The sequence below is a fragment of the Podarcis liolepis genome (genome assembly GCF_965112155.1).
Source record: "Podarcis liolepis genome assembly, chromosome: 13".
Lineage (NCBI taxonomy): Eukaryota > Metazoa > Chordata > Lepidosauria > Squamata > Lacertidae > Podarcis > Podarcis liolepis.
Window position 1 is genome coordinate 9,782,266 of NC_139573.1, and position 14,429 is coordinate 9,796,694.

The 14,429-nt window shown below is 42.2% G+C and overlaps 1 protein-coding gene across 1 annotated transcript in view; it reads left to right on the top strand.

The window, feature by feature from the left end:
* Positions 1–6,083: 6,083 nt before the first annotated feature.
* The window catches only part of LOC310692589 (uncharacterized protein), a gene marked incomplete at its 3' end in the record, with an annotated part of 25,718 nt that continues 17,372 nt past the window's right edge, over positions 6,084–14,429 (top strand). The window contains exons 1-2 of the mRNA XM_083473532.1: positions 6,084–6,165; positions 10,290–11,234. Of these exons, the coding sequence (XP_083329658.1) occupies positions 10,314–11,234 (921 nt within the window). The 5' untranslated portion in view covers positions 6,084–6,165; positions 10,290–10,313. The remainder of the gene's footprint in view (positions 6,166–10,289; positions 11,235–14,429) is intronic.

Consider the following 14,429-nt stretch of genomic DNA (forward strand, 5'->3'; position numbering starts at 1 on the left):
GCCTTCTTTAGAACTGGAGATGGGGTGGGAGAAGAAAGTGATGGACAGAAATAAATAACATTGAAATAAATAAATAACGTTGTGAGCCGCCCTGTGATCTTTGGATGAATGGCGTGATAAATATAAGCAAACACATAAATGAATAAATGTTCATAATCATTTTAGTCACTACAGAGCTGTCGACAATTGCAAGTTAAAATATGCAAATTGAAATTATTTAATGGTGTTGATGTTGAGTATTGAGTTCAATCAAGATAACCGTTATCTCTACTGCTGGGCTATGGCCCCTACAAAACATGAGGAAAACACACAAAGCAGGAAAACTGATGCCGATCTTTACTATATTTAGACAGACAGACGGACAGACAAACAGACACACACACACATATAGGGCTAGAAGAGTAAAGCATAAGAAAGGCAGAGGTGGATGGAAGAGGAGAAAGGGAGGAATCTAAGCCTGTGTGTGGTTTTTACTGTATCTTGGTGGATAGGTATAAAATTCTAAGCTACTGAAAATCTTTTCTCCGCATCCTCGCAGTAACTCTAAAGTGTGTCACCTTTGGAAAAGAACCAGCATGGTGCAGTGTTTAGTGTGTTGGACTAGGGCCTGGGAAACTTGAGTTCAAATTCTAACACAGTCATGAACCTTGGCCTAATCAACTTCTCAGGTTTGTTGTGATAAAGAATGGGAACGAGAGAACCATGTGCACTATTTTAAGCTCTTTGCTGGAACTATGAAGTCAGACTGTTTAGGTTCCAAACGGCATTCCCGCTATCATGGAAAACTGCAGAAACATTACAATGTGCATTGTATATCCAGATAATCGTGGGTAGAAAGATAGGGGGTCCATTTTAAATTAAGGTGGCTGGTGGACCTAAGGTCTTCCAGAGGTTGTTGGACCACCAGCCCCAGCCAGCATGGCCAATGGTCAAGGAGTGTGGGAGCTGAAGTCCAAAAGGATCTGCAGAGCTACAGCCTCCCCATTCCTGACAAAGGATCTGAGCCACCATTCCTTCCTAAAGCTTACCTTGCAAATTATTTCATGCCTTCAATATTGTGGCTGTGCCAACTGCATTGTAAAGGACCGTGGACAATGTTTGTGAATGATTAGCCCCCTAATATCTCCTTTCTTTTTTATATTTGAAAGCTGTATAGAAATATTGACGTGCGGAGATCTAGTTTTGTCAGATTTGTGGCTCATTATAGGTTCCCACAACATTATAGGTTCCCAGAAGATCTATGTATTCTGAGTAACAGATGACTAATTTAATCCTCTCTTGTTTTGATTCTACGGACTCCGTACTTGAAATGGGGGAGTGAAATGAAGAGGCCATGTTGCGTCCAGGGCAGGGCATGGTGAGCTTAAACCCAGGAGGGCAAGGTTCATATCCCCAGAGAACTCAGAAAGTTTCCTTGGGCCAGGTACTCTCTCTCAGTTTAATATCCTTCACTGTTGTGAAGATAAAATGGGGGCAGGAACCATTCATGGAATGGTGAGATAAGAATGTAAGAATTAAATAGCAATGCTATAAAATTCATAACTGAGGTCTAAGTGATATACTTTTAATTAAAAAAAATCAGGGTCAACATTGTTAATATTTTGAAAATATTAAAATGCTTGCAATATAAAACTGCCAGTTGGAAAGTTGAACAACACTTTTGGGATGGCAGTAGTGATGTGTCCAATTTCCAAGATGGCACAATTCCGAAGGCATTGGCAGAATCCCTGTGAATGTCATTTGTTTTATTTTGTTTTTGCTTTAATGGCTATCCCACTTGTCCTCCAACCAAGATGCCATATATAGTTCTGCCTTCTCTATTTCATCCATACAACCATTCTCTGAGGTAGGTAAAGCTGATACATTTTGAATGGCTCAATTTCATCCAGTGAGCCTCGAGACTGAGCAAGGATTTGAGCCCTCATGTCCCAGATCCTAGTCCAAAAAATGTCAAAGAAAAATGAAATACTTATAAGGCTGAAGGAAGAGGAAAACACACTAGTTTATTGTCCAATAACCAGCTTCCTGCTTTATTGGGTCAACTGGCATGTTTCTAGGAGTCATATCAGAGCCCGGAACCAATGGAAGCACACAGTATGGGCCTCTGTGGCATGGATGGGCCAAGGCCTAGTTGCTTACCTCTCTTTCCCTTCATTTCAGAACCATTGAACCACAGTTGTCAGAAGTAAGCACTGCTTATTCCTATGGAGCTAACTCCTCAAACATCTGACCTGGTAAGGTGGAGCTGAGCATAGCCTTTCTGTCATCTACCAGAAGAGGAAGAGCAAGGTGGCAGTCAGGTCAAGGCTGCATGTGTGCAATGGCAGGAGAGCTGTATTGACCCTGATGGTGGGGCCACACAGCCCCACCATCATCACCTGCCCTCCCTCCTGGTATGTGGCAGTGATCTCACTGTTGCAATCTGCCCCACTGAATGAACCACTCCTGGCTCCTTTCCAGGAAACCGTACATTGGATTTGGAGTTGATATCCCACCTTTCACTCCCTTTAGGGAGTCTCAAAGCGGTTAACAATCTCCTTTCCCACCCCCCACCCCCACAAGAAACACTCTGTGAGGTGAGTGGGGCTGAGAGACTTCAAAGAAGTGTGACTGGCACAAGGTCACCCAGCAGCTGCATGTGGAGGAGCGGAGACGCGAACCCGGTTCCCCAGATTACGAGACTACCGCTCTTAACCACTACACCACACTGGCTCTCATTGAATTGCAGTCTTTCTGACCCTCATACATTGGGTAATATATTCTGTGTCCTTTGACTCGTGTCTATGTGCCTGTATGCAGATCATTGGATTACCAATAAGATGCCCCTCAGAAGTTGTTGGACTACAAATCCCATCAGCCTCAGCATGTATAGCTATTGGTCAGGGACAGCAGTATCAACAATCCAACTTCATGTGGAGGGCACTGTTTCGGCTACCACTGATGTATATAGTCCACACCTGCCCACTTTTGTGGACTCCCGTGTTGGGGGGTGGGGGCTGTCCTGATAGGTTCCTGCACTTTAGAACTGACCACTTCCTATCAGTTTGTTCCTATCAATCATTCCTTAGAGAATTAATTAACCTAAATTGAGAGGCAAGTTTTGATCCTTGGAGGCATCTCAACTTAGATGGTTTAATTTTTAAGAAGTTAATAAGTAGACTGGAGCTTGGGAACTAATCAGCTGTTTAAAAAAGTTTTGAAATTAATTATCTGCCAAGTTTCTAGCAATGCTCTATGAAAAGGCCTATGAAAACTAGATTTTTAAAAGTCCTGTGTAAAAGTGTAATTTAACATCAGTGTAAAAAGACATACTGTATATTTAAAATCAACATGCTTTTGACAAAGGTCCTCCTTCTGACAGGTAGAATGTCATGATTAGAGTTGAGGTGAAATTACCGTAATTTTTGCCCTGTAGGATGCACTTTTTCCCCTCCAAAAATGAAGGGGAAATGTGTGTGCGTCCTATGGGGCGAATGCAGGCTTTCCCTGAAGCCTGGAGAGCGAGAGGAGTCGGTGCGCACCGACCCCTCTCGCTCTCCAGGCTTCAGGAAGCTATCTGCAAGCCTTGCAAGCCCGGCGGGAGGTCCCGCCGGCTCGCAAAGCTTGCGGGCAGTAGCCTGCAGCCCACAAGCTCGGGGGATAGCGGGGAGGCGGAGCGCCGTCACCCCGCTATTCCCCAACCTGATATGGAGGCTGGCGGGGGGGGGGGAGAAGCAAGCTTGCTTCTCCCCATCGCCAGCCCCATAAGCTTGGGGGATAGTGGGGAGGCGGAGCGCCGTCACCCCGCTATTCCCCGACCTGATCTGGAGGTTGGCGGGGGGGAGAAGCAAGCTTGCTCCTCCCCATCGCCAGCTGCACAAGCTCGGGGGATAGTGGGGAGGCGGAGCACCGTCACCCCGCTATTCCCTGACCTGATCTCGAGGCTGGCAGGGGGGAGAAGCAAGCTTGCTTCTCCCCATTGCCAGCCTCATAAGCTCGGGGGACAGCGGGGCAAGCCGCTGCCCCACGGAGGCTAGAGAGGCTGTCCCTGAAGGCAGAAGAGGGAGACGGAGCACCCTCTTCTAGCTTGGGGATGGCTGCGCAAACCTGGGGGGAAAATAAATTTTTTTTCCTTGATTTCCCCCCCAAAAAGCTAGGTGCGTCCTATGGGTTGGTGCGTCCTATACGGCGAAAAATACGGTACTCATGGCATTTCACAACCACTTCCAGCTCTGTCAAAATCACTCTTATGGCAACTATAACTGTGCACAAAAAAAAATATTTTTTTTTTGCTTAAATTCCCACCACTTGCCCACACTCTCAGTTCCTCACAATTGCCCTCAGTTATGCTAACTAGTCAAATCTGGGTGGCTGTAAGGGACTCTGATCTGCTAGAATCAACTAAGGTTGCTGGAGGTCAGAAATTATTCTGTCACAGTTTAATAAATTTGTTCCTTGTATTCATATCCCTAGAGAATTAAATACCACCCAGAAAATGAATAAGAATCACACCTTGATTCATAGAGGTATTTCAGCATAGATACTACTACTATTATTATTAAGAAGTTAATGAGTAGACTTGGAGCTTAGGAAAATATATAATAAAGTTTAAAGTTTATTATATAGCAAAGTTGCCTGCAGTACTTTTAGATAGTCTATGAATACTGGGATGGTTGGCTTTTTAACAAACCAAGTCCCCTAACTTAAACATCAATGTAAAATAATATACCTTTTAAATCAGCACTCCTTTGCAAAACTGTTGTCATTTGTATTCATTTCTGAAAAAAGCAGCTCTCTTTAGAAATGAACAAACACTTTCCACTTTGACAAAATCACTTTTATGACAACCTTTTCAGTATTCTGGATAAAAGTAAAATTAAAATTAAACACCACTTGTCGGCACCCTCAGTTCCCTACTATTGCTCTCAGTGATACCAGCTAGCCATATCTGGGTGAGTGCACATTTAGATACTTATAAAGTACTTTTGGAAAGCATTCAAGGAATGAGAGGAGAGGAGAGATGGGCTACAAGGAAAAGTTAGCATCCATTGATGGTGGTCAGGCCACTGCAAGCATGAAGAACTGGCAAACAGCTATTTCAGGAGACTAAAACACTCACCATAAAACTGTAAACTCCACCGTAAGGGAGTGTACAGTTCATTTAAATAAATTACCGTATTTTTTGCTCTATAACATGCACCCAACCATAACATGCACATAGTTTTTAGAGGAGGGAAATCCGTAGGCATGCCACCCGTAGGCATTCCCTCCATAACACGCACAGACATTTCCCCTTACTTTTTAGGAGGAAAAAAGTGAGTGTTATGGTGCAAAAAATACGGTAAATATCTGCAAAGCATTTCTTTGGGAGGAAGGTGTGTAGAAAATGGACCCATTTTTAATCACTGCAGACCGAAACTTAAACAGGCAAAGGAGAGGGGTGATGTCTATAGACAGAGCAAGGGTAGCTAACCTGTGGTCCTACCAAAGTTAACCACCAGTGATGTACAGAGATCCAACGATACATTTTTGCCATCTTCTAAAAGGGTCCTTGGGCAACATATATACCCACTCTTTCTAGTTGTTTTCTTGCTTTGCTCAACATGCTGACAGGTCTAGTGTGTATGTTTGTTTGTGTGTGTGTGTGTGTGTGTGTGTGTGTGTGTGTGTATATATATATATATATATATATATATATATATATATATATATATATAACAATTGGGGACTTCCTGCACTTGGCCAATTGTTTCCTGTCCTTAGTTACGGATGCAACATATTCCACTGTGGGGGGCAGGGAGGCCTGAGTGGTAGAGCATTTGATTTGCACACAGAAAGTCCTGGGTTCAATTGCTACCAACTTCAGATAGGCCTGGGAAAGAGTGGAATAATCATCAGCTCCTAACTTGGAGATTGAATTTGGGACCCTCTGTATCTGGCAGTGGCTGCTGGGAGCTGTGGTCCAAACATGTGGAGAGCATGGGTTGTAGAAGGCTAATCTGTGCAAATTAACACAGCTTTGTTCCACTTAAGATGAACATCCTCCTCCCAAGGGACCTTTAAATAAAGCTTGTCTCGCTAGTATTCTATGGAGAGGATTATGGAAGACACCCAGCCATGATAAGATTTAAGTGACACAGGAAATCTATATTATAGATCTGGTGCTGAAAGCTGCATCATACCAAGGTAAGGCATATTATAGCATATTATACTGCTTTGCTTTATAAAGGTATTCAGAATTGTCTTATTTTCATTATGGGCAAACACATCAATTATTCCTGTTTCTGAGAGAGACATATCTAGGGTAGTATCAGTGCCAAGCTATAGGATTAAATAGTTAACTAGTACAAAATTTTGGCAAATCAGCTTGTATTTACATATTTTTTTAAGTCTTCATGAAAAAAATTCCCCTAACGTGCACATTTCTTCCTAATCTACATGTTTTTTAAAAGCAATTTATCATAATATAATGAACTTTGACATGTTATTGTCACCAATGTGTGCATTTTTAAGAACTTTTTATCCTAGTATATGCACTTCTGCACCCACTACTTGGCTGGAGAACAGCATTCCAAAATTTCGAGAACTGAAATTTTTGAAAAGGACTCCCCCCCCATTTATATGTTATTAGTTGTTTTGAAAGCCTTCAACAACACACATTTAACAACAATGTAATGTGAAGAATGTTGACGCTTTCCTTAACAACTTTGCTCCCACGCTTTTGCTGACTTGGTTGTCTTTCTGTGGTGATAATGTCATAGACCATTTTTTCTGCAACTATGCTCCAATGATAAAAGTTCCTTGAAATCAGGTGCAGGTCATCTCCTTGTCTGTCATGGGTCTCTCTGATGTCTACATCATTGTCACCATCTTGCACATGTACTCCATAAAAGGTCAGCAAAAGACGTTTCCAACCTGCGCTTCTCACAGGAGAGCCACATCCATCTTTTATGGCAGTGCAATATTCATGTACTCCTTGCCCAGCCAGGGGTGATCTTGGGAGGTCCAGAAGGGAGTTGCAGTCCTTACTGGAGTGGTTACTCCATTTCTGAACCTTTTTATAGTCTAAGGAATGAGAAGGTCAATGAAGCCTTCAAAGACTATCTGAAGAGGAGAAGAAGAGGAAGAGTTTGGATTTGATATCCCGCCTTTCACTCCCCTTCAGGAGTCTCAAAGTGGCTAACATTCTCCTTTCCCTTCCTCCCCCACAACAAACACTCTGTGAGGTGAGTGGGGCTGAGAGATTTCAAAGAAGTGCACCCAGCAGCTGCATGTGGAGGAGCGGAGACGCGAACCCGGTTCCCCAGATTATGAGACTACCGCTCTTAACCACTACACCACACTGGCTCTGAATACGTGTGTGTGTGTGTTTTACAATGGGCTGGCAAATTAGGGAGGCTGTAGGGTGGTGAATTAGTGGCAGCAATGTTTGTTGATGGCCCTTTCCTTTGGTACAAAGATACAGATCCCATCTTCCAACTGGCAATATCAAGGCAACCTACAACCTGTTATATGCCTACAGGAAAGCTGTATGTAGGACCTGAGTGTAGCAGCACCCAGAAAGCAGAGTGGTGGCTAAAAATTTCCTCTCTCCCCTTTCAACTTATTTCTTTTACAACCCCCCCCCCCAAAAAAAAAACCCCACAAATTTTATGGCAGAAATCCTTAGCAATTTGGAATGAAACGCTACACCTGCCACCCACCCAACATGCCTTTACCTACCCTAAAAAGTCACTCATAAATCCTGCCTTTTCTGGGGGACAACTGATCTCATGAACAGGTATGTGTCCAGCCCTGTATAAATATCAGGAATACACACATTTAACTGCATAATAAGGGCTTCATCAGTGTGTGAGAGCATATCTGGCAGGACTATTATTTTTAAAGGATCGAATAGATGTAGAAACAGAATTAAGGCATGTGAATGAGATGTGAGCCAAAATCCTATTTCGATTACATATAGTGCATCTATAATACTCCCTCTCCCCAAAAAACACCCTCAGGTTGAAGGGGAAAGACTTGAGGGGTGAATGCCAGCTATGCTCTTTTAAAGGAAGACAGCTGAAGGCAGCCCTGTATCAGAAAATTTTTTATGTCTGATGTTTTACAATATTTATATATGCTGTAAGTGGCCCAGAGTGGCTGGGGAAACCCAGCCAGATGGGTGGGGTATAAATATATATTTTTTGTTATTATTATTGTTACTATTACTATTTATAGCAGAATTTGACATCTTTTGCCATTATATTCATAGTATTCCCTCCCTTCCACCTGTGTTCCTTTAGGCACTGTGGCTGGTATCCAATTACACACTTTTTGAAATCTTAGAGCTCTCTCACAGCCATTTTGGGCAGGAAGGCTTCTATGTACTCTGACTTCAAGCCACAGACGCCATACATGGTAATTTTCTGACCTGAGCTCCGTGATGGTTAGCAAAGCTGTTGTAGCAATTTCCTGCCTCAATCCCATTGGCTCAGCTTGTGATTTTGGTAATCCAACCATTGTCACAGTGAATTCAGACTCTCTTTCAGGGCAGAGGCAGTCACAATACAATGGACATGGTGTGATGAGGTATTACGGAGCCTGAGGCAAAGGGCAGAATTTCACCTTCCCTCCAGGTACAGAAACTTCCTATACGGTGGCATCTGACCCTTACATCAACACTGGTGACACAGTGAAGTCCTCTACCAAACTTCAGCTGAAGGAATATAGGGCAGGGCTTGTGGTATCCACAACTCTGTCCTCAACATTGCACTGATACAGTTCAACTTCTGTTCCATAAGGTAACTGCATCACTCAGCCTAAGTTAGGACTGAGCATGGTGATGTGCAAGTTCAGTAACTGTCTTCCTCACACACTATCTCACAAACACTGTTATTAAGTCTTAATTAAGTGGAAGTACTAACCAATGGTGTTAATGTCAATTACCAATAAATATTGACGGTCCCAATGAAATTCTTTGCAGATATGTTGTCAGAGAAGGACTATACAAGTGATCAGCTGATTGTTCAGTGTTTGCAAAGCCCTTGACTCTTCACATGTGTGCTTTGGATAAAAATGGCACCTGTAAATGGGCATTTTGCCTCTCTCTTTGCAGGTATGGTCAATTGAATCCAGTTGTGTGAATTTCCACTGATTATTTAGCTCAGCTGGAAAAGCATGAGACTCTTAATCTTAGGGTCTTGGGTTCAAGTCCCACACTGGGCAAAAAAGACTTGCATACAAAAGATGAAGAAGTTAAATCGGTGATGATACATTGGGCCAGAGATTTTGGATATAACATACAATTTGATGATTGGACAAAACTATGGAAGGAAAGAGTAAAATTTTTGGCATGTACTGCATTAAAGGAAAATGTTATGAAAATGGTATACAGATGGTATATTACACCAGTAAAACTTGCAAAAATGTATAAAATATGTAATAAGTGTTGGAAATGTAAAGAAAAAGAAGGGACATTTTATCATATGTGGTGGGAATGTAAGAAAGTGAAAGGCTTCTGGGAAATGATATTTAATGAATTGAAAAAGATGTTGAAATATACTTTTGTTAAGAAACCGGAGGCTTTTCTATTAGGAATAGTAGGAAATGAAATAAATAAAAAAAAAGATTGTAAACTTTTCCAATACGCAGTAACAGCGGCGAGAATACTTCTGGCTCAAAAATGGAAACAGGAAGAACTACCAACGGTCAAAGAATGGAGAACGAAATTGATGTATTTTGCAGAATTGGATAAAGTAACAGGGAAGATTCGATATTTATGAGATCATAAATTCATCGAAGACTGGGGGAAATTGACAGATTATCTGAAAAGTATATGTGATGAACAGATAACGCTTGTAGGTTTTCAAGATGTTTTGTGAAAATATGAGGAATATTTTTAAAAAGGGATTAAGATTGGGAAGGGTATAATTAAAGGCAATACTAAAATTAGGAAATGCGTAAATAAAAAAAATTTAAAACGAAAGATTGGCAGAGAAACTGAGGGAAGTCCGAAAACAAAAGAATTTGTGATAAATTGTGATATGATTGTATAAATTTGTATTTGAAAATGAATTTAAAAAATTATAAAAAAAATCAAGTCCCACACTGGGCAAAAGGATTTTTGCATTGCAGGTGTTTTGACTAGATGACCCTTGTGGTCCCTTTCAACCATGATTCTATGCCTCCGATTCTGAGGCCATGTATGAAACAGGAGGCTGAACTATATGCTTCCCTGGTCTGATCCAGGCAGGCTTGGCTTAACTTCATAATGATGATGATGAGGATGATGATGATGCTACTTATCTATACTCATCTTTTGCCGGCAGATAACACATGAAAATCAAGACTTTATGGAGAACCAAACAAAGATAAATGAATTTCTACTGCTGGGATTCACTGAGAACGGCAAACTAGAGATATTTCTCTTTGTCCTTTTCTTAATCATGTACCTGATGGCTGTAATGGGAAACATGATCATTATCACCATCACTCTCATGGATTTCCGCCTCAGGACACCCATGTATTTCTTCCTCCGGAATTATGCCATCTTGGAGATTGGATACACCACTGCTGCCATCCCAAAGGCGTTGTTCAACCTTGCATCTGGCAGGAAAACAATCTCGTATGCTGGATGTATGACCCAATCATTTTTCTATTTCTTCCTGGGCACCACAGACTTCTTCCTGCTGACTGTGATGTCCTTTGACCGATATGTGGCCATCTGCAACCCCCTAAGGTACACCACCATCATGAATGAGAAGTTCTGCACACTTTTGGTGCTGTTCTCTTGGATTGGGTCGCTTGCTGTGATTTTGGCTCAAACTTTGCTATTCGTTCAATTTCCTTTTTGTGGTTCAAACATCATTGACCATTTCTTCTGCGACAGCCAACCATTACTCCATCTTCTCTGTGGTGACACACATTTCCTGGAGCTCTCCGCCTTTATTCTTTCGGTGTTTACTCTACTGGGGACTTTAGCTATCACCATTGTGTCCTATGTCAATATAATCTCAACTGTTCTCCACATCCCAAGTGCTGCAGGGAGGCAGAAGGCCTTTTCCACCTGTGCTTCCCACATCACCATTGTCACTGTCACCTATGGAAGCTGCATCTCTATGTACGTCATACCTGAGCAGGATGGTGGGCAAAACTTCAACAAGGTTGTGGCCGTTCTTAATAATGTGGTTTGTCCTCTAATGACCCCCTTTGTGTACAGCCTGAGGAACAGGCAGGTCCAAGATGCTTTGAAAAATGCTTTTGCCTGCAAGCATGTATTTAATAAAATGCAGAGAAACTCATGCAGTTTGAAATGATGGAAGGAAGGGGAGTTATGAACTGGTTAAAGTAGACCCATGAAGCCCAAATACATAGTTTTCTCATTAAAACAAAAGCCTTCATTGGTGTGAAAAACCTCTGAATTACCACCAGATCCTTATTTCATAGTCCAAAGATCATAGAATCATATAGGTATCTTGTCATCAGCTAGCCACCTCATTTGTACAGCCCTACATATGCAGTTTGGTCAGCAAAACAACCCTCTGAGGCAGGAAGCCTGTGCCCCTGTTCATATATTCTGCCAGGGTGGTTACAGTTCTCTGGTCACACCTATACCATACATTTAAAGCACTTTTATACCACTTTAAAAATAATGGCTTTCCCCAAAGATTTCTGGGAACTGTAATTTACTAAGGGTGCTAGGAATTGCAGCTCTGCAAAGGTTTGACTATCAACCCTCATGCGACCTCCGTTCTCGTGAAAACTGGGGCTTCTGGTTGGAAGACCCTGTTGTGAAAAGTCCAATTTGTGAGACAAACTGATCACATAAATCAGGCTGTTGTGTGCTTTTAATGCACAAACATTTTTGCCAGCGTCTACACAACATTGTTGGCATCAGAATGCCCCACCCCCATTTAATCTGGATTTATCCTTTCAGGGGGAATTCTAATAAACCACACACACACACACACACACACACACACACTTGCAATATCTGAACAACTCTTTTTGCAATACTTCAATGTTGTCTTCAATGTTAGTCGTACTCAGAATAGACCCATTGAAATTAATATAGCTGCCAATTTAGGCCAATTAATTTCAGTGGATAGAACAAAGTTGGCTACAGCCCTAAATTCAAATCCAGAAGTTCCCAAATGAGGCTTCTATCAGATATCCTGGTGAAAGAATAGTAAAAATGCCTGATCCGGTTGCTTGTTACAATCTGCTTTATTGGGTCAATGGTGGACAAACTTGATGAGCCTTTCTCCCTCTCATAGTTTTCTCATGAAATCTGCCAGTGATAGCTACTGTGTGAAAAATCAGCTTTGGATGGGGAAAAGGCACTGGGATGATGTAAGAAAACCACTCTGATGTCATACCCTCCGAATTTTGGAGATCTGATACCAGGATGTGTATCTTCTGGGATGCACACCCAGGCGAGTCATGTGACCCACGCCTCACTCTACTCTGATAAAAGTGCTTTTTGGGGGGGTGAGACGGTGAGAGTCCACAGCACGCAAAATGGCTGTTGTGATCTTGCACGGAGATAAAAGTATGTCCCATTTTTTTCTGGGACACACAACAAGTGTGTCATGTTTTGAAGGTGAATCTTAGTGTGGAAAACCAGCTCCACATCCAAAATCTGATCAGGCCTAACTCAACCTGAACCTTCCCCTAGAAACAACTTTGAGAGAAGCTAGCCAGCATTGAGCGCCTCAGCTTGAGCAGTCATAAATTTGGACATAGGATGGAGCTGTGCCATTATGTAATTTGGGGGAAATTCAGATTTACTACTTCCTTAATGTTGTCCCCTTTCCCATCTTGAAACGTGGGGGGGGGGGGGAGAGAGAAGACAGAGAGGGAGGGAGGGAGGGAGGGAGGGAGGGAGGGAGATACGAACTGGATTGGACTTTACTTTTGAATGTTTGGCCGAATTCTTCTTGTTACCCGGTGCAGTGGAGACCAAAGGCTTGAAGAGGCTCTTAGGAAACATAGTTCCTGGGAAGAGGGATTGATTGTTAAGGCACTCTGAGAACTGTAGTCCAGAAAGGGGAATAGGAGTCCCCTAACAAATCTCCTTGCCCTTAACAGGCTACAGTTCCCAGGATGCTTTTGGGGAAGCCATGGCTGCTTAAAGTGGTATGATGAGCACATGAAATCAAACATCTTAAAGCTCCCGATATGTACACACACACACACACACACACACACACACACACAAATTATATATGTATAATTTTATAGCAGGAAAAAAACCTCTTACTGCATTTACAGTAGGAGAAAAGTTAGCAAAATCCTTTTGATCATCTCCCTTGGCATAAGTTTCAGACTGTAGAGCACTTTAATTAATTCAGTAAGTATTGTAGGCCTTTGGGGGTATCCTGCAGAACTGTGAACAAAATTAATCTATAGGCATGGGACTTAATCAGGCAACAAAGTTTTGAAGAGTTGGTAGCAAACTTTTTGTTCTCTTGGTACATCAGGGGAAGCAGATAATGAGGTTGGTTTGGAAGGGGAAATCAATTAGCATTTGTTTTGCTACCTGCACAATAATCAGAGAATGAGGCAGAAAAGTTTTGTGTGTGTTTGTTTGTTTTTAATTGAAAAGCAACACACTTAGATTGTCCATCAAGAGTCAAGTGGTAAAGTGGAACATCAAACTAATACATTTGTGATAAAAAGAATATACCCCCACACACACACACACAAAACCTAATGATTTAACAACATTCACATAGGTAAAATCTTATTCTATTTATTTCATTGCAAGTATTATTGCATTTTATATCCCACATTTCCTCCAAGGAGCTCATTATTCTCCCCCTCCCCCTTTTATCCACACAAGAATCCTGCGAGGCGGGTTCGTGGAAAAGAGAGTGACTGATCCAAAGTCACCCAGTGATTTGGTATTCTGGGTCCTAGTCTGGTCCTCTGAACACTGCACCACCACTAGTCCATGACCATTAGCCAATGGTAGCACTCACCATAATACCTGTATGCTGTCTTCAGGACCAGAAGCATCATGCTTCTGAATACAGTACCTCTAGTTACGAACTTAATTCGCTCTGGAGGTCTACTCTTAACCTGAAACTGTTCTTAACTAGAGGCGTGCTTTCACTAATGGGGGGGTCTCTTGCGGCCGCTGTGCCGCCGGCACACGATTTCCGTTCTAATCCTGGATCAAATTCTCAACTAGAGGTAACTCTTCCAGGTTAGCGGAGTTTGTAACCTGAAGCATTTGTAACCTGAGGTGTTTGTAACTCGAGCTACCATAGTACCAGAAACAGGGAGACAACTGTGAGAGAGGGATCATGGGCTTCATAAATGATTCTGGTTGACCACTGTGAGGAAGAGGATGCTGGAACAGATGGACCTTTGGTTCTGATGCAGTGGAGCTCTTCTCGTGTTCTTATGAATTCTCAAACATTACTAGAGAGAAGGACGCTTAGTTCTTACTCACTGAAGGGCCT